The sequence below is a fragment of the Monoraphidium neglectum genome (genome assembly GCF_000611645.1).
Source record: "Monoraphidium neglectum strain SAG 48.87 unplaced genomic scaffold scaffold01212, whole genome shotgun sequence".
Lineage (NCBI taxonomy): Eukaryota > Viridiplantae > Chlorophyta > Chlorophyceae > Sphaeropleales > Selenastraceae > Monoraphidium > Monoraphidium neglectum.
Window position 1 is genome coordinate 2,955 of NW_014012416.1, and position 13,642 is coordinate 16,596.

The window sequence follows — 13,642 nt, forward strand, 5'->3', positions numbered from 1 at the left end:
GTGCCTTGTGTGTGTGTGTGTGTGTGTGTGTGTGTGTGTGTGTGTGTGTGTGTGTGTGTGTGTGTGTGTGTGTGTGTGTACGCACAATGTGTGCGTGTGTGCGTGGCCACATGTGTAATTCGTTGGCAGTTTGTGCCAGATTTCTGGGCCGGCAGGGCTGTGGAAGCCAGGCCAGCAGCCTACTGCGCCACAGATGAGACGGGCATTGCTTGAGAAAAGCCCAGGCCAATTGTTGCTGCAGCGGCGTTCCGTCGGCCGCGCCGGCAGGCTGCCCCCCTGCCGCGGGCCACCGTGGACCCCCGGCGTGCACTTCACCAACTATCTGCCGCACACCTGCCTTTCCAATGCCCACAAAACTCACGCAGGTGGTCAACAAGGCGGGCTCCACTGATAGCGGGTTCGATCTCGACCTGACTTACCTGTCAAACGCCCCCGTGGCAGCTACGCCCTCGGTGCGCGCCCGAGCTGACACGAGACTGGGGGCCCCACGCCTGCTCGCCAGCGCCCACGCCCCGCGCTCTCGGGCGCCCAAACGCCGCCGTGCGTGCTCTGTGGTTGATGCTCGGCCGCCTCACGTGCGGCCAGCACCGACAAATATGCTGCTGCCCCTCACCTTTGCCTACCCGCTTGGGTCTGCTGAGTCTGCGACCCCTCCCTTCGTCCCTCCCTGGACCCCTCCTGCAGACCTGTGCTTGAGGCGTGGCCGACTGCTGTAGGTCATCGCCGCTCGACGGCTGCGGGGCGGATGCATCGACCCCCGGCGGCGATGCCCGCGTGCGTGACTCATAAATACTGCTCACACACACTTTGTGTTCACACCGCGCACAATCTAAAACAGTCTGGTGCCCTGTTCCCTGCTGGTTGCACCCTGGACGCTGCGCTGCCGCAAGGCCGTCCCTCCTTGTTGTGGCTGTGGTCCCAATTGGTCATGCGCGCCCAGGCTTGGCATTTATACCGCATGCTCAAATGCCTGAATTCCAGTTTGTCAACCTCCTTGCAAAACCTGCTTTACGCATGGGACTTTTCGAGGCAATCCCGTCGGCTGTCCAGGGGGTCGCACACCCACGCGAGCTGAACCCTACGTATGTGTATGTGCGGCTCGCCACCCCTCAAGAACGCAAGCACGCACTTGTCCTCAAGGCGCGGCCCAAGGCCATCTGCCTCGCATACACCATAAATTCCATCTTTCCTGCCGCCAGCTGCTGGCACGGCCCACCTTGCATGTGGAACAATATGGAGGAAAGTCACAATCTGACGGCTGGATGCTTGATCTCTCACTAGACTGATCTGGGATAGATTAGATCCAGTGGCCCATGATCTCCAAGGGTACCCGGCGGCAACCTTGTGTTTGTTCATCCGCCCTTGAATCACAACCGTTGATCTTGTGTTTGCGGCTTGGCGCCGTTGTGCGCACCCCCGCGGGCAGGCAAATCCCTGGGAATTATAACAGGTCGCGCGGCTTGCCCTTGAAGCAGGCGCACACCATGCGAAGTGTAAGCCGTCGAGGCTCCTGCCCTCCCTGGACGCGCATGGATATTATCGGCGCAGAAGCGATGGACCATCACGCCATGGCCGGTTAATGACTTACAGGACAGAGGGCAGCTTGAGGCCGACAGTGTCGTTCCCCAGCACTCGCCGAAGCACCTGGAACTGGATGGGCACCGACTCCTCGCGCACGCCGCCCCTCAGCTCGGGGTCCAGCTGGGTCACCGGGCAGCTGCGGGAGGCACCCAGGGGGGCGGCAGGGGTTGAGCTGGCGAGCGGGGAGCAGGCCGTGCCCCAGTGTGCAAGGCGATCCTCCTCGGCTCAGCTCAGACATACAGTCAGCAGCGGGCCTGGCGAGTTCCCACCACACGCCTCGGTGCACTGCCCCCACGAAAGCACAGGTATCGCGCCGGCGGGTTCAAGACACCTCCGGCGCATGCCGTGTTGCGCGGGCGCCAGCAAGCCCCGCGCGCGTCCGAAGCCCGCCGGACCCGACGCCCACCTGAATTGGTAGCTCTCCTCGATCGCAAACGGCGCCGCGCCCTCGCGCAGGAGCTGCAGGAACCGCTCCCTGTTTGCCGCCGTCCTGTTCGGCGGGTCCGACAGCAGCAGCGCGCCGGACGTCGATTTCAAAAGCTTCGGAACGACAGCCGAGATCGGGCCCACCGCGTCCGCCTCGTACAGCACGTCGCACGCGAGGACCACGTCGAAGCGCCGCAGGTCCGCCGGCGGGCTGTGCCAGTCGAACACAGCCGCGCTCAGGGCGCACGCACGCTCGCCGCCGCCGCCCGCGAGCCCGTGGCTCGCGCGGCGCTCGGCCGCGGCCACGTCGTCCGGGCTGGCACCGACGCCGCTGCTGCCCGCGCTGCAACTGCTGCTTGCCCCGCTGCCGCCGTCGCCGCTCGCTGTGCCGCTGCCGTCGCCGCTGCCGCCGCCGCTGCTGCTGGTGCCCACCTCCAAGTCCCGCACGTCTGCCAGCCCGGTGGCGCGCGCCGACAGCAGCGCGCACTCCAGCGCCATCGGCTCCCTGTCCAGCAGGACCACCTCCCTGGCGCCTGCGCGGCGGCGGCGGCGGCGGCGGCGGCGGCGGCGGCGGCGGCGGGGTGCTCACAAGAGTGGAAGGGGGTAGGCGATAGGAGGGCCTTGGCGAGCCTGAAGCCGTGGGGCCGCACCCAATACGTGGGCGGCCCAGACCGCGTGCTCGTGACGGCGGCTTGCTGGACAGGCCAGCCGCGGGGCTCGTGTGCGGTTCAGGGCGCCACGGGGGGCTCTGCTCGCCCTGCTACCCCGCGCGTGCGGGCGCCGCCAACCTGCCAGGGCGGCCGCGATCCCAGCAACGCCGAGGCCAGCTGCGGGGGCGGCGTGCGCGCGAACGTGCGGGAGGCGGGGCGAGGAGGCGGACGGTGCTGGCTCGTGAGGCGCCTCGGCGTCGCTGTTGCTTCGGTGCCGCTGGGCGGCCAGAGCTGGGCGGTCGGGTCAGGCAGCGTTTCAATGGGTCCAAAGCTGCAGCTGCAGCACCATTCCAGGGTGGCCGGCGCGCGCAAGTGCTGCCGGCCTCCCTGATACTCACGGCTGCATGCGAGGCTGAGCCTCATCGTATGCTGCCGCAATCAAAAGCAGCCCGCCCTGCAGGAAGGCGGGTGCTGGCAGGCAGCTGAATTGACTGATAAATGTCAGTGAATACCCCCGGCGGCCCCGCGCACCGCCGAGATCCGCCACCCGCAGCCCTTTGACGAGCTGCGGCCGGCGCAGCAGCTCCGCCGCCAGCGCGATGGCGGACGCCCAGACGCGCGTCCAATACGGATCCCCATCGGCACCGGTGCTGATGTAGTGATCCAAGACCTCGTCCGGGTCCCTGGGGCAGACAACGCGCAGCCGGCGGCCCGCCACGTCAAACTCCTGCTGCAGCAGCGCGAGGCCCCCGACAGTGACGCCCTCGATGGGCGTGCCTTCCGAGCGCTCCTGACGGCTGGTGGATGCGCTGCCGGCACTGGCAGGCGAGGCGGCGGCAGCGACGGTGCACGGACGGAGTGTGGCGCGGGCTGCCCAACCGGCGCCCATTGAAGGCATGGCATGTTTATGCCACGCCCGCTTCATGGCGGGTGTGCAGCGCATAATTGGTCGCTGCATGCTGTGCAAGATCGTTGTGTCCAGCCACATGTGACTGGAAAACCAGATACACACACCGATCAAAAAGTCTGTGGTTGCTGTACGCGCACCGATGTTTGACCGCCCAAGAACGGGACTGATTTCGCGATTGTGTATTTGCCCGACTCCGATGATAATCGCACGGCCAGCAAAGCACGGCGCCCCCATCCTACAAAACAAATGTGCACAATCAAAGAAAACGGAAAACCGCGCCCAAGCCTCCGCACAAGGACGTTGTTGAGCGAGTTCAATCGCCTGGTGGCACGCGGAGTTTTGGCACGCTGGCGTCCCGAAACGAGCAAATATTGAAGTGTTTTGAGTTTTCGCGGCCTCAACCCCCCAGCCGAGGGTGCCACAAGTGATTGTTGAGCGCGGGGATTGGAGCACGGCGCGCTGAGCTCAATGGGCAAGGGTGGTGCCCTTGGTGGGCCACAGGCCGAGCATCAGGCGGTGAGAGCGCTGTGGGGCCTGCGGGTGGGGGCGGGCGCGCCGGTTCGGTCGACAACGGTGTCGCACGCCGACCCGTGCGCCAAACGCCTCGACGGCACCCTTGCACGTACGCGGGCCTCACACACTGCGTCGGTGCTGACAATCGCCCTGTCTGACCTCCTGGTGCAGGCTCTTGACCGCAGGGTGCTGCGACAGGAGTACAGGAAGCTTCTCGGCGATGCCGTCGGTGCGTACGGGGCGGGGCGCGGGCGGGCGCCACCAACTCGGCCGGGGGGCACGAGCCCGGCAAACGGGGTGCCTGCGCCCCCCTTGAGAGCATTCCGCATGAGATCGGTGATAAAGACACACCAGCTTCGTGCCTGCCACGTCCTGCGCCGAAGCGTGCCCCGCGCAGGCCCTTCAGCCCCTGGCTCGGCGCTCGCTTGCTCACTGCACTGGGGCCCTCAACCACTGCCACGTTGGTCGTGCAGAGGGCAAGGAGCAGCTTCAGGATGCGGGCAGTGGCGCCCTCAAGACAATGCTGGAAAAGGTGGAGCTGCTCAGGGACAAAGGTGAGTGGGTCCCCGGGAGCGCGGGGATAAGGTGAAGGAAGAAGAGCGGGGACCGTCGACGAGGGTGCGCGCTGCCCCATTTTGCCTGTAACATCTGCATCTGCCCTGCGCCTGGGTGTGGGCTCCACTCTTTACGCGCTGTGTCTGAGGCGGCGTGTTCCTACCGACACATTCTTGGCCGGCCCCTGCACCCCCAACCCGACGCGTGCCATCCCACCAAAAACCGCCTGTCCCAGTCGAGAAGCCCCGAGAGCATGCGGTCGACGCGGACGTCTTCTGCCACCTGACAGAATGCGGCCTGACTATGGTCAGCCGCGGCCACGCGGCTAATCAGGTGGGCGCACGGGCCCCGCGTCGGTCGCACGGGCCGCCTGTGCCGGATCTCGGACGTGGCCCCCTCGGGCCCCACGTCGGCACCCTGCACCATGAGCTCCTCGCCGCTCCTAAACCCCACCCGCATGCTCCTCATCCTCCTCTCCCCTGCTTTCCTCAATCCAACCCGCTCCCTCCCAGGGCCGCACCCCTGCAGCGCTGATCGCGATGCTGCGCCAGGCGTACGGCGGCGATGCTGCCGCCTCCTCCGGCCCCCTCCACCCAGAGGCGATGCAGTGGGCCGCTCTCGGCGCCTCCGCCGCCGCATATGTTGCGCGCGCGCCGGGCGTCGGCTGCATGCTGGGGCCCATGGACGTGCCGCCAAAGGCGCGTGCAGCGCCGGCACAGCGGCGGCAACGGGCGGCGGAGCCAAGTGGGGAGGTGGTGCACGCGCAGGAGCTCGCCACTGCGCAGCTGGGCGGAGAGCAGGACAAGCAGGTGGGTGGGCCCCAGGGCGGGCTGAGGGGTGCGATGGTCGCGTCAGGCACTCAACCTCTGAAACCACGCGGCGAGGCTGCCATGAGGGGTGTTGACTTTGACCACGCTCCTTACTTCGGCCCGTCAATTGACTTGTGATTCTTTTTATGGGAGACACCTGCCCCACTTCTGCAGTGCCCTTGATCAACACCTCTGGACACCTTTACACAGACGCAACGCCTCGCTCGCCTCGCCCAAATGCAGGAGACCGACCGGAACGTGTTGGTGATGTGGGACTGCCTGCAGCGCGCCGGTGGCGCGGCGCGCTTCGTGCCGCTGGTGCTCAACCACGACAGCTTTGCGCAGACGGTGGAGAACATCTTCACGCTGAGCTTCCTGGTGAGGGGTTCTGACGCGAGCGGGGGGCGCACGGCGTCACCCGCTGCTCAGGCGCAGCCCCCTGGGGGCGTGCCGGCGGCGCGAGGTGGTGCTGGGGGCTGCTCGTCCAACTCCCTGTATCACTGCTGCTGTGTTATTACACCATCCCACCCCTGGCTCAGTGACAGCACTCCTCTCCTGCCCAACTCGTTTTCACCCGTCTCCAACAGGTCCGCGACCGCCGCGTGAGCCTGCAGACGGACGAGGAGCGCGGCACGCTGGTCAACGCGGCGGCGAAAGGCACGGCGGCGGCCGGCGCGCCCATGCAGCTGATGCTGAGCTTCGATATGGAGGGCTGGGAGGAGCTCTGCGCCGCGACGCGACCGGCGGATTGCCTCATGCCGCACAGGGGGCCGGGAGGGAACGCGGGCCGCAGCGCGGGGGGCAGCGCGCAGCGGCAGCATTCAGGCGGGCGGCGGCGGCGGGACGAGGAGGACGAGTGTGAGGACGAGGAGGAGGACGAGGAGGAGGAGGTTCCCGTTGATGTGCCAACTAAGCGCGCGCGCCGTCGCAGCAGCCGCTAGGCAGGCCGCATCGGGCGTAGCGCGCGCGCAGGAAGCCCGCGCTTTCAAGCTCGTAAGCGTCACACTGGCCGCGCGCCAGTGGCTTCGCCATTGGCGGGTGTTAGGCGCTGTGATGGGCTCGTGCTATTTGATGGCATGCACTTCTCATTGCAACGATGATATCCGCGCGCTACGCCCGATGCGGCCTGCCGCTCATCGTTGCAAAACCGCGTCCTAGCCGCCGCAGGCCACTGCCAGGAGCCTGCCTGCACTCTCACACGCATACCTAGGCATAGCACCGTGCCCCCTGCACGTGTATCAGGTTCGCACTCAACACATGCCCAGCATGCGCGCCATGCACACGATACTCCCCGCGGCGGCGGGTGCGGGGGCTTGTCCCCGCGCCTCTCTTGGGTGTGCTGGAGACGTGGCCAGGCCAGAGGCCAGGGGCTTGAAGGCACCTGACCTCTTTGGCTCCGCCAATCCCTGCGCCGCTGGGCGGATTCCTGGCATCCCCGTTCTTCCGCCCCGCGCCCCTCGGCGGCCCCAGCTGCACTGTGGCGGGCTGCGCACTCCTCGGGCCGCCCACATCGCCCGGCCTCGATCAGACGGCGCCGATTCGGCCGCTTCTTTTGGGCGCGGCGGCCCCCGCGCTCCGGGGCCCCGCGCCGAGATGAGAATTTGGCTCTCATTCTACACTGCCACGGCCTGGCCCGCCCTGCCCCTGGCCACCCTGCTCCCCATCTTTCGAGGCGGCTTGCCGGCGCCTCGCGCCGCCCTGGGCCTGCCTGCCGGCCCCGCACACATTTACTGACCCTTGTTGCGTGCTCGCTTACGCCCGTTGGACGATTTCCCGTTGGGGCATTCTTGGTCCGCGGCCGCGCATCGGGGCCACATGACACCCGGCATGGGCGCGCACGCGAGCGGTTTCATACAGAAGCGCCAGGTCAGCCGCGGGTGCGCACCCTCACCGCACGGCCCTGGCTCGGCGGCCTGCGCGGGCCCTGACTGCACAAACCTGCCCGCGCCCGCCGCCGGCCCGGGCCCACGCCCCGGCCCCTCCCTGCGCTGACGCTGTTCCGCTGCGCGCCTGTGCCCTCCGATGCCGCGCTCTGCGGACCCAACACGCTTGACCCCTTGACTTGAGCCTCGGCCCCCCATGAGGGGACGGGCTCCACCCCTTGTGTGCTACGCAGCAGGCCCGCCGCGTGTGTCGGCAAGCCGCCCTGGAAAGATGAACCCTGCCTCGCACGCGCGGCCAGCGCCCTCCCTCTCTCTTCCCAAACAGAGCCCTCTCCCTGCGCTGTGTTCAAGCAGATTGGAATGGTCGAGATACCCAGTGGGATTCCTTATTGTTCCGAGTACAGGTGAAAATTGACGAGGGTAGTCACTCCGTCATAGGATCCCCCGGCTTGCACAGCAGCGATGCACGGGCTCACCGCACCCTTGCGGCGTGCGAGCGGCTGGGCCAGGGGGCGCGGAGCAGCGCGGTGCACTGGTCAAATTCTGCAGCTTAGGCACATGCGTGTAACAATCCATAAATTATACTGCTCACTCTTGAAATGGGCTCGCGTGGGCAAGCAAGAGCCAGCCGACAATTGAAAGCATGTGATGTTTGCGCCCATGCTACCTTGTGTGCTTTGCATGTGGCTGGCATACCAGAACGCACATGCGCGCGCACGCACGGCGGACAGTACTCCAAGGATCATTAACGGCGGCTTGCTTGCCCGCCTGCACTGCGTGCAGCTGTCAGCGTTTGCCTGTGGCTCAGTGGCAGCAAGATCGGAGCTCAGCTGCCAACCAGCTTCCGCCGCAATTGAGGAGCTTCTCGCCGTGCCTCGCTCACCACTTCAAGTAAAAACAATCCTGGTTCAAATCATTACAGCATCCTGGATGTGTGCATATCGCGTGATCGGATTCAGGGCCTCGGGTGTCAACACCATGGTCGGGCGCGTGCTCCTACCTCCAGCAGGCACGCGGCGACCGCTTCACGTTGTAGGCGAGTCTCAGGACCAGGCGATTGCACGCGCGAAGGCGAGTGCAAGTCGCGGCGGCAGCTTGTGTGCACTGCGAGTGTCACTCGCGCTGCTGTGCATGCGTTGCATTACGCCTTGTGCCAGCGGCTGGCTGCACACTGCAACCCCCTTGTAATTGGATGGTGTCGCAGGGATACCCTTACCCTCGGCCCTCGACATCTTACGTCTTCATCACCGGCGCCAATGGCCGCTGCGCGTACCATGAAATCGACAACGCAGCCTGGCGGGGCGCCGGCTTCCCCAGTGCCATCCTCGACTTGCCCGTGGGTCCCCGGATATCCGTCGAATCCAATGGCAGCAGCAACGGCACCGGCACCAGCGACAGAGGGCGCCCCGCGGCCACCGCGGGCAGCCGAAGCAACCTGGCTGCCGGCAGCGGCAGCAACAGCGCGATCGAAGTGAGCGCCAGCAGCGGCGGCAGCGAATCCCGTGAGGGGGCCGGCCTCACATTGCGAGAGGCGCTGGTTGAGGCGCACGGCATCGACGCGGCCACGCTGCTGCCCCCTGGCACGCCTTTCACCCCAATCCTCGCGATCGGCAGCAACGCGGGCCCCGAGCAGCTGGTGAGTTTTGCGCCCGCCTTGCCTCCACGGCACCCCCACCCCCATACAGGTCCACACACACTCGCAGCCGTCTGCGTGCACACTAGTCAGCATCTTCTCACCCTGCTGCACCTGCGGCCCGTCTTCCCCCCCAGCATGCCGACCTCCGCCGCCGCCGGCCGCTCTCACTCGCCCCGTGAGATGCGAGAGCGCTGCCAGAGCACTGCCGAACACCTTTCAGCAGCTCTCAATCCCAGAGCGGCGACGCCAACCGACCCCCAACCGAATCCAGGCCAGGAAGTTCCCGCCCGCGCTCTTCCCGACCGGCGCGATTGTACCCGTGGTCCAGTGCACCCTCTCCGGCTTTGACGTGGTCTACGCGCCCCTCATATCCTCGTATGGTTCAGCGACAGCCACGCTCGAGGCCAGCCCGGGGACTGAGGTGAGCAAGCGGCCCAGACGCGCCGCGCGCCTTGTGTGCTTGGCCGCTGCCGCCGAGCTCGCTCTTGGCATCGAAATCAAGCCCCTGCGGCCGCCCATTGTTGCATGCATGCCTCCGCCGCGTGCATTTCACCGCCGCGTCTTGCCCGCATGTACGCGTGGCGCACCTCTGTGCACCTGCGGTGGCCGCCGTTCCGCTCACCTCTGCACCCCTGCCTGCAAACCCCCCGGCACCCTCCGCACCGCCACCCCGGGCTTGGGCCCGGCGCCGCAGGTGGAGGTGTTCATAACGTTCCTGACGCCCCCCCTGCAGCTGCGCATGCACGAAACCGAGGGCGCGTACGACCTGCTGCGGCTCGATGGGGTGGCGCTGCTGGAAGGGCAGGCGCTCGTAGGGGGCGCCCCGGGGTGAGGCCGGAGCGCGGGGCCGGAGTTGGTCGCGCGGCAAGGTGGCAGGGACGCGCGTAATTGTGTGAGGGACGTCCTGGGCCCTCACACCCATCGCTGCACCCTCGCGCGCCGGCTTGCGGGGTGGCCTGCGCAACGACGTCTGGCACTCTGTCGCGCACGTACGGCCGCTCATGTCCCTGCTCATGTTGTCTCTTCTTCGTATCTGAGTTGATTGCCTATGACCCCGCCTGTTTCTTCCTGTTTTGCGCAGGTCCGGCCGTCGCCTCAGCAGCGTGTATCAGTACAACCACTCCCTCGGCACCCTGCACCTGCCGCTGGCCCCGCCGCGGGGCGGAAGCTCGCCGGTCGCGCTCTCCGAAATCCCGGCGCGCCGCCGGCGGTGAGGGCCGGCACGCCGGGGGCGGGGGCGGCGCCTACTGGGGCGCCTGCTGGGGCGCAGTCCGCGGCCGCAGAGGGCGAAGGCCTGCCGCACCGCTGGCTGCGACGCCATCTTGCACTCCTCGACGCGGCACCTGGCGCTGCTTTGGCGGAACTGCCACGGCTTGCAGCGCAGTGGCCCATTGTATGTGTTCATGACCACCCCTTGCCGCAGCAGGCGTATAGAGTGCACAAAGAGACAACCCACACCACCTGACCGCACCACCTGACCGCAAAAACAACCTGATCCCTTTGACCTCTACCCCTTGTGTCCCCACGCCCAGGTTCCCCGCCCTTTCGCAGGTCGAGATGCAGGCCGCCCTCATGCGCGGCTTCCTAGCCGGCAGCAGCAGCGGCGGCAGCACCAGCAGCAGCGGCGCGAGCACCAGCGACGCCGAGGCGATGGAATTTGGTGGCGACGGCAGCTGTGGCGCCGAGGTTGCGGCAGCTGTGGGGCCGCTTGCTCCAGTCGAGCTGCCGCCGCGTGTTGACGTGCCTCCTGGCCCGGCTGATGAAGCTCCTTCGTTGTCAGCGGTATCAACAGCAACGGCGGCCGCCCCATCCGATACAGTCACCGCAGGCAAAGCCGGCAGCAGCAGCGGCAGTGGCGCCGGGGACGGATGCGGCGGCGGCGGCGGTGGCGATGCCGAGGGTCTGGATGAATTCATTATCTCAAACCTTACGATGCCTGACATCAGGCGCGGGCGCGTCGCAGCGCTTGCGGCGCACGCGCGCCCGTTCTCGTACGCGCGCCACGAGCGGCTGATGTCCCTGGGCACCATTTTCAGCAAGAACGTCGAATGAAGTGAGTTGCAGGTTTCACTCATGAAAACAATGAATTTCTGGAACCAAGGCCGCCTGCTGCCAACAATGGCAAGCGTGCTGCATTCGAATCCACGTGTTTGCAGGAGGTCCATTCTTGAGACTTTACGCTCTTTGTCCTGTTGAGAGCTTTGTGATGTTCAAAGCTTTGTGGTGCTCTGATTATCATGCTATTGAGCTTGCAGGAATGCAAGTAGTAAAGCAGCACAAGAATTTGCTTTGGCGGTGGGAACAGCTGCAGCCAGGGGCGACGGGCCGTGCAGGACACTCGGTCCTTTTCCACATGATCAAAATTTCAGAAACATGCATCTTAAGCCTGCTGTGATCCATAGCCCAGCCGCTCAGCGCCCACATACGCAACCGCGGGCTGCTGCTGCTATGGCGTTCCTGTCAAAGCCGCCCACCCGCCCGCAAGTTGTGATCAACTGGAAGGATATGTCAGCATAGCAGGTGCAAGGGTTCATTCTGCGGCCTCCAGAATGCTGGCTCGTGATGAAGCATGACGACTTGCAAAGGCGCCGCTTTCGTCATTTTATCTGTCGGGGTGTGACATCGCCGCGGGATCTGCCGCCGTCTGCGCGGACACACCTTTGTGCATGCCCACGACTGCCACTGGCAGCAAACGTGAGAGCGTAGACGCACTCATACACTGTACTATACCACTGAACGTACTGCGCGTCAAATCCCCAAAAAGATCAAGCAACCGATCACACGACAGCTTCCAAACGAGGCCCTTGTGGATGCTCTTGTCCGCGGCAAGGTCTCTCAGGTGCTATCAGCTACACTATCATTACTACGCCAGCCCCCGCTGCCCTACACAAGCTAGGTCTTTTTCAAGGGGCCTCAAAATGACCTCAGGTGCGGGGATCTGAGACCTGGAGGGGACGTTATCGATCTGTTCGTAATAATGAAAGCAAGCTGGCGAGGATTGGGGGCATGGACGGGAGCAGCTGAGGCTGCTGTCGACACTTTCGGCCGCCACTTCCCCTGCAGACAAGACGGGCGCGGTGGCTGTGGCTGCGAAGATCAAGGTGGCCAACCCGGTGGTGGACCTCGATGGCGACGAGATGACCAGGTGCGGCGACGACTCGCCTAGTGCAGCAGCCCGGCAGCACCCAGGTGGCGTGCGCCATCAATCTGGATGCAGCCAGCCCCTGACGGTGCCTCTCCCTGCATGCAAATGTTTTGTATCGCCACGTAGGGTCATCTGGCAGATGATCAAGGACAAGGTGAAGCGAGAGGGTTGCGGTTGGGCGAGCCGCCGCGCATATCTGCTGCCAACTGCAAGTGGCGCTTTTGGCATCAACCTGCTTGCCCTGCCGCCGGTGTTGCACTCCATCTCAGTCTGTTGCAACCTCGCATCCGCAAACCGCAGCTGATCCTGCCTTACCTTGATCTGGACATCAAGTACTTTGATCTGGGCCTGCCCTCACGGTGAGCCTCTGGAGATCACGCGGGAACCAGAGCGGGGTGTGATTGGGCAGGCAGAGGCCGCTCGCTGGAGGGGCGCCGCCACGGCGCCGCACACGCCTCCCGAGGCAAGCAGCAGCACGCGTGACAGTCATGTGTGCGCGCCGCACATTGCCGTGCCGTGGCGCCGAGTTTGTGCGCGCGCACAGCGTGCGCTGTTTCGCAGCGGGTGTTGCGAAGGCGCCGCCCTGCGCACCAGCCACCTCCGCGGCGAGCTGGCGTTTTTGGGCTGATCGGCGGCGCGTGCCTCACACACACGATCACCGGGCGAACCCCAGTCGGCGCAGGCTGCATTCCGCCACCGCAATGCGCACCCCTCACGCCCTCTGCGGCCGCGCGTGCTGCCGTCGCCCGCCTGCCCCCGCAGCGATGCGACGGACGACCAGATCACCATCGACGCCGCCAAGGCCATCCTGGTGAGGACGACGGGCCCCACACACCCCGCTGATGCCTGGACATGGATCCATTCAAGGGGTGGAAGGCTGTTTCTTTTCGTCAAGTGGTGGCGGCTGCTAGCCATGCTGCCTGCCGCGTTGCGCCGAGGCGCGGGCAAGCAGGGCTCCCGTGGCGGCGGCAGCCCGCCCGGCCTGCTGCAGCGCTCCAAGGCCGCGCGCCGCTGCACAGCAGGGCCCTTTGCTGGCGGCGCGCCACGTTCCCCTCACGTATCGCCTCAGCGACACCGCAGTGACCATCCTCTCTTCCTGCCTCTGCAGTGGTGTTCATCTGCCGTCTGACACCACACTCTGTAACCAACACACGCGTGTCTGTCCGTTCTCTTTTCATCCCCTCCCCCCAGGAGTGCGGCGTGGGCATCAAGTGCGCGACCATCACCCCTGATGAGGCGCGCGTCAAGGAGTTCAGCCTGAAGAAGGTGCGTGCAAGCTGGGGGGTGGGATGTTGTCATGGTGGGTCCTGGAGGAGCTGATCAGAAGCTGTTGCCGCCAGCCGTGGCGCTGCCGCTGGCTACAGCGGCTCTGGAGGTCTGCCGTCGCGCAGACGGCGGGTGCGCCTGAAGTGGCGAGGACGCAGCTGTTTTGCGGGACGAGGTTTGATGCAGGCCCCTGCCTGGGATGAACGGGGGACAACGTAACGCGGTGTAGGCTGAGGTGGACATCAGGTGCCCCCTCCCTCCCCCCTCC

The 13,642-nt window shown here is 65.9% G+C and overlaps 5 protein-coding genes across 5 annotated transcripts in view; 4 read left to right on the forward strand and 1 right to left on the reverse strand.

Moving 5' to 3' along the window:
* Positions 1-696, forward strand: part of MNEG_7046 (hypothetical protein) — a gene marked incomplete at both ends in the record, with an annotated part of 3,432 nt that extends 2,736 nt beyond the window's left edge. The window contains 2 exons of the mRNA XM_014044477.1: positions 366-452; positions 685-696. Coding sequence (XP_013899931.1) covers positions 366-452; positions 685-696 — 99 coding nt within the window. The remainder of the gene's footprint in view (positions 1-365; positions 453-684) is intronic.
* Positions 697-1,584: 888 nt separating this feature from the next.
* MNEG_7047 (hypothetical protein) lies at positions 1,585-3,546 on the reverse strand (the record flags this gene model as incomplete). The annotated part of the gene is made up of 4 exons (XM_014044478.1): positions 1,585-1,717; positions 1,988-2,540; positions 2,796-2,948; positions 3,189-3,546. 4 exons carry the CDS (start codon positions 3,544-3,546, stop codon positions 1,585-1,587), a joined length of 1,197 nt encoding a protein of 398 aa, XP_013899932.1.
* Positions 3,547-4,035: 489 nt separating this feature from the next.
* On the forward strand, positions 4,036-6,385 carry MNEG_7048 (hypothetical protein; the record flags this gene model as incomplete). The annotated part of the gene is made up of 7 exons (XM_014044479.1): positions 4,036-4,083; positions 4,252-4,309; positions 4,554-4,634; positions 4,871-4,968; positions 5,148-5,444; positions 5,688-5,822; positions 6,032-6,385. The coding sequence occupies 7 exons, from the start codon at positions 4,036-4,038 to the stop codon at positions 6,383-6,385; spliced, it is 1,071 nt and encodes a 356-aa protein (XP_013899933.1).
* A 2,134-nt stretch (positions 6,386-8,519) lies between these two features.
* Positions 8,520-11,015, forward strand: MNEG_7049 (hypothetical protein; the record flags this gene model as incomplete). Its single annotated transcript, XM_014044480.1, has 5 exons — positions 8,520-8,963; positions 9,235-9,384; positions 9,658-9,791; positions 10,045-10,173; positions 10,496-11,015. The coding sequence occupies 5 exons, from the start codon at positions 8,520-8,522 to the stop codon at positions 11,013-11,015; spliced, it is 1,377 nt and encodes a 458-aa protein (XP_013899934.1).
* An 866-nt stretch (positions 11,016-11,881) lies between these two features.
* MNEG_7050 (isocitrate dehydrogenase) lies at positions 11,882-13,593 on the forward strand (the record flags this gene model as incomplete). Its single annotated transcript, XM_014044481.1, has 7 exons — positions 11,882-11,891; positions 12,027-12,108; positions 12,235-12,262; positions 12,409-12,467; positions 12,871-12,919; positions 13,300-13,374; positions 13,561-13,593. The coding sequence occupies 7 exons, from the start codon at positions 11,882-11,884 to the stop codon at positions 13,591-13,593; spliced, it is 336 nt and encodes a 111-aa protein (XP_013899935.1).
* Positions 13,594-13,642: the final 49 nt, after the last annotated feature.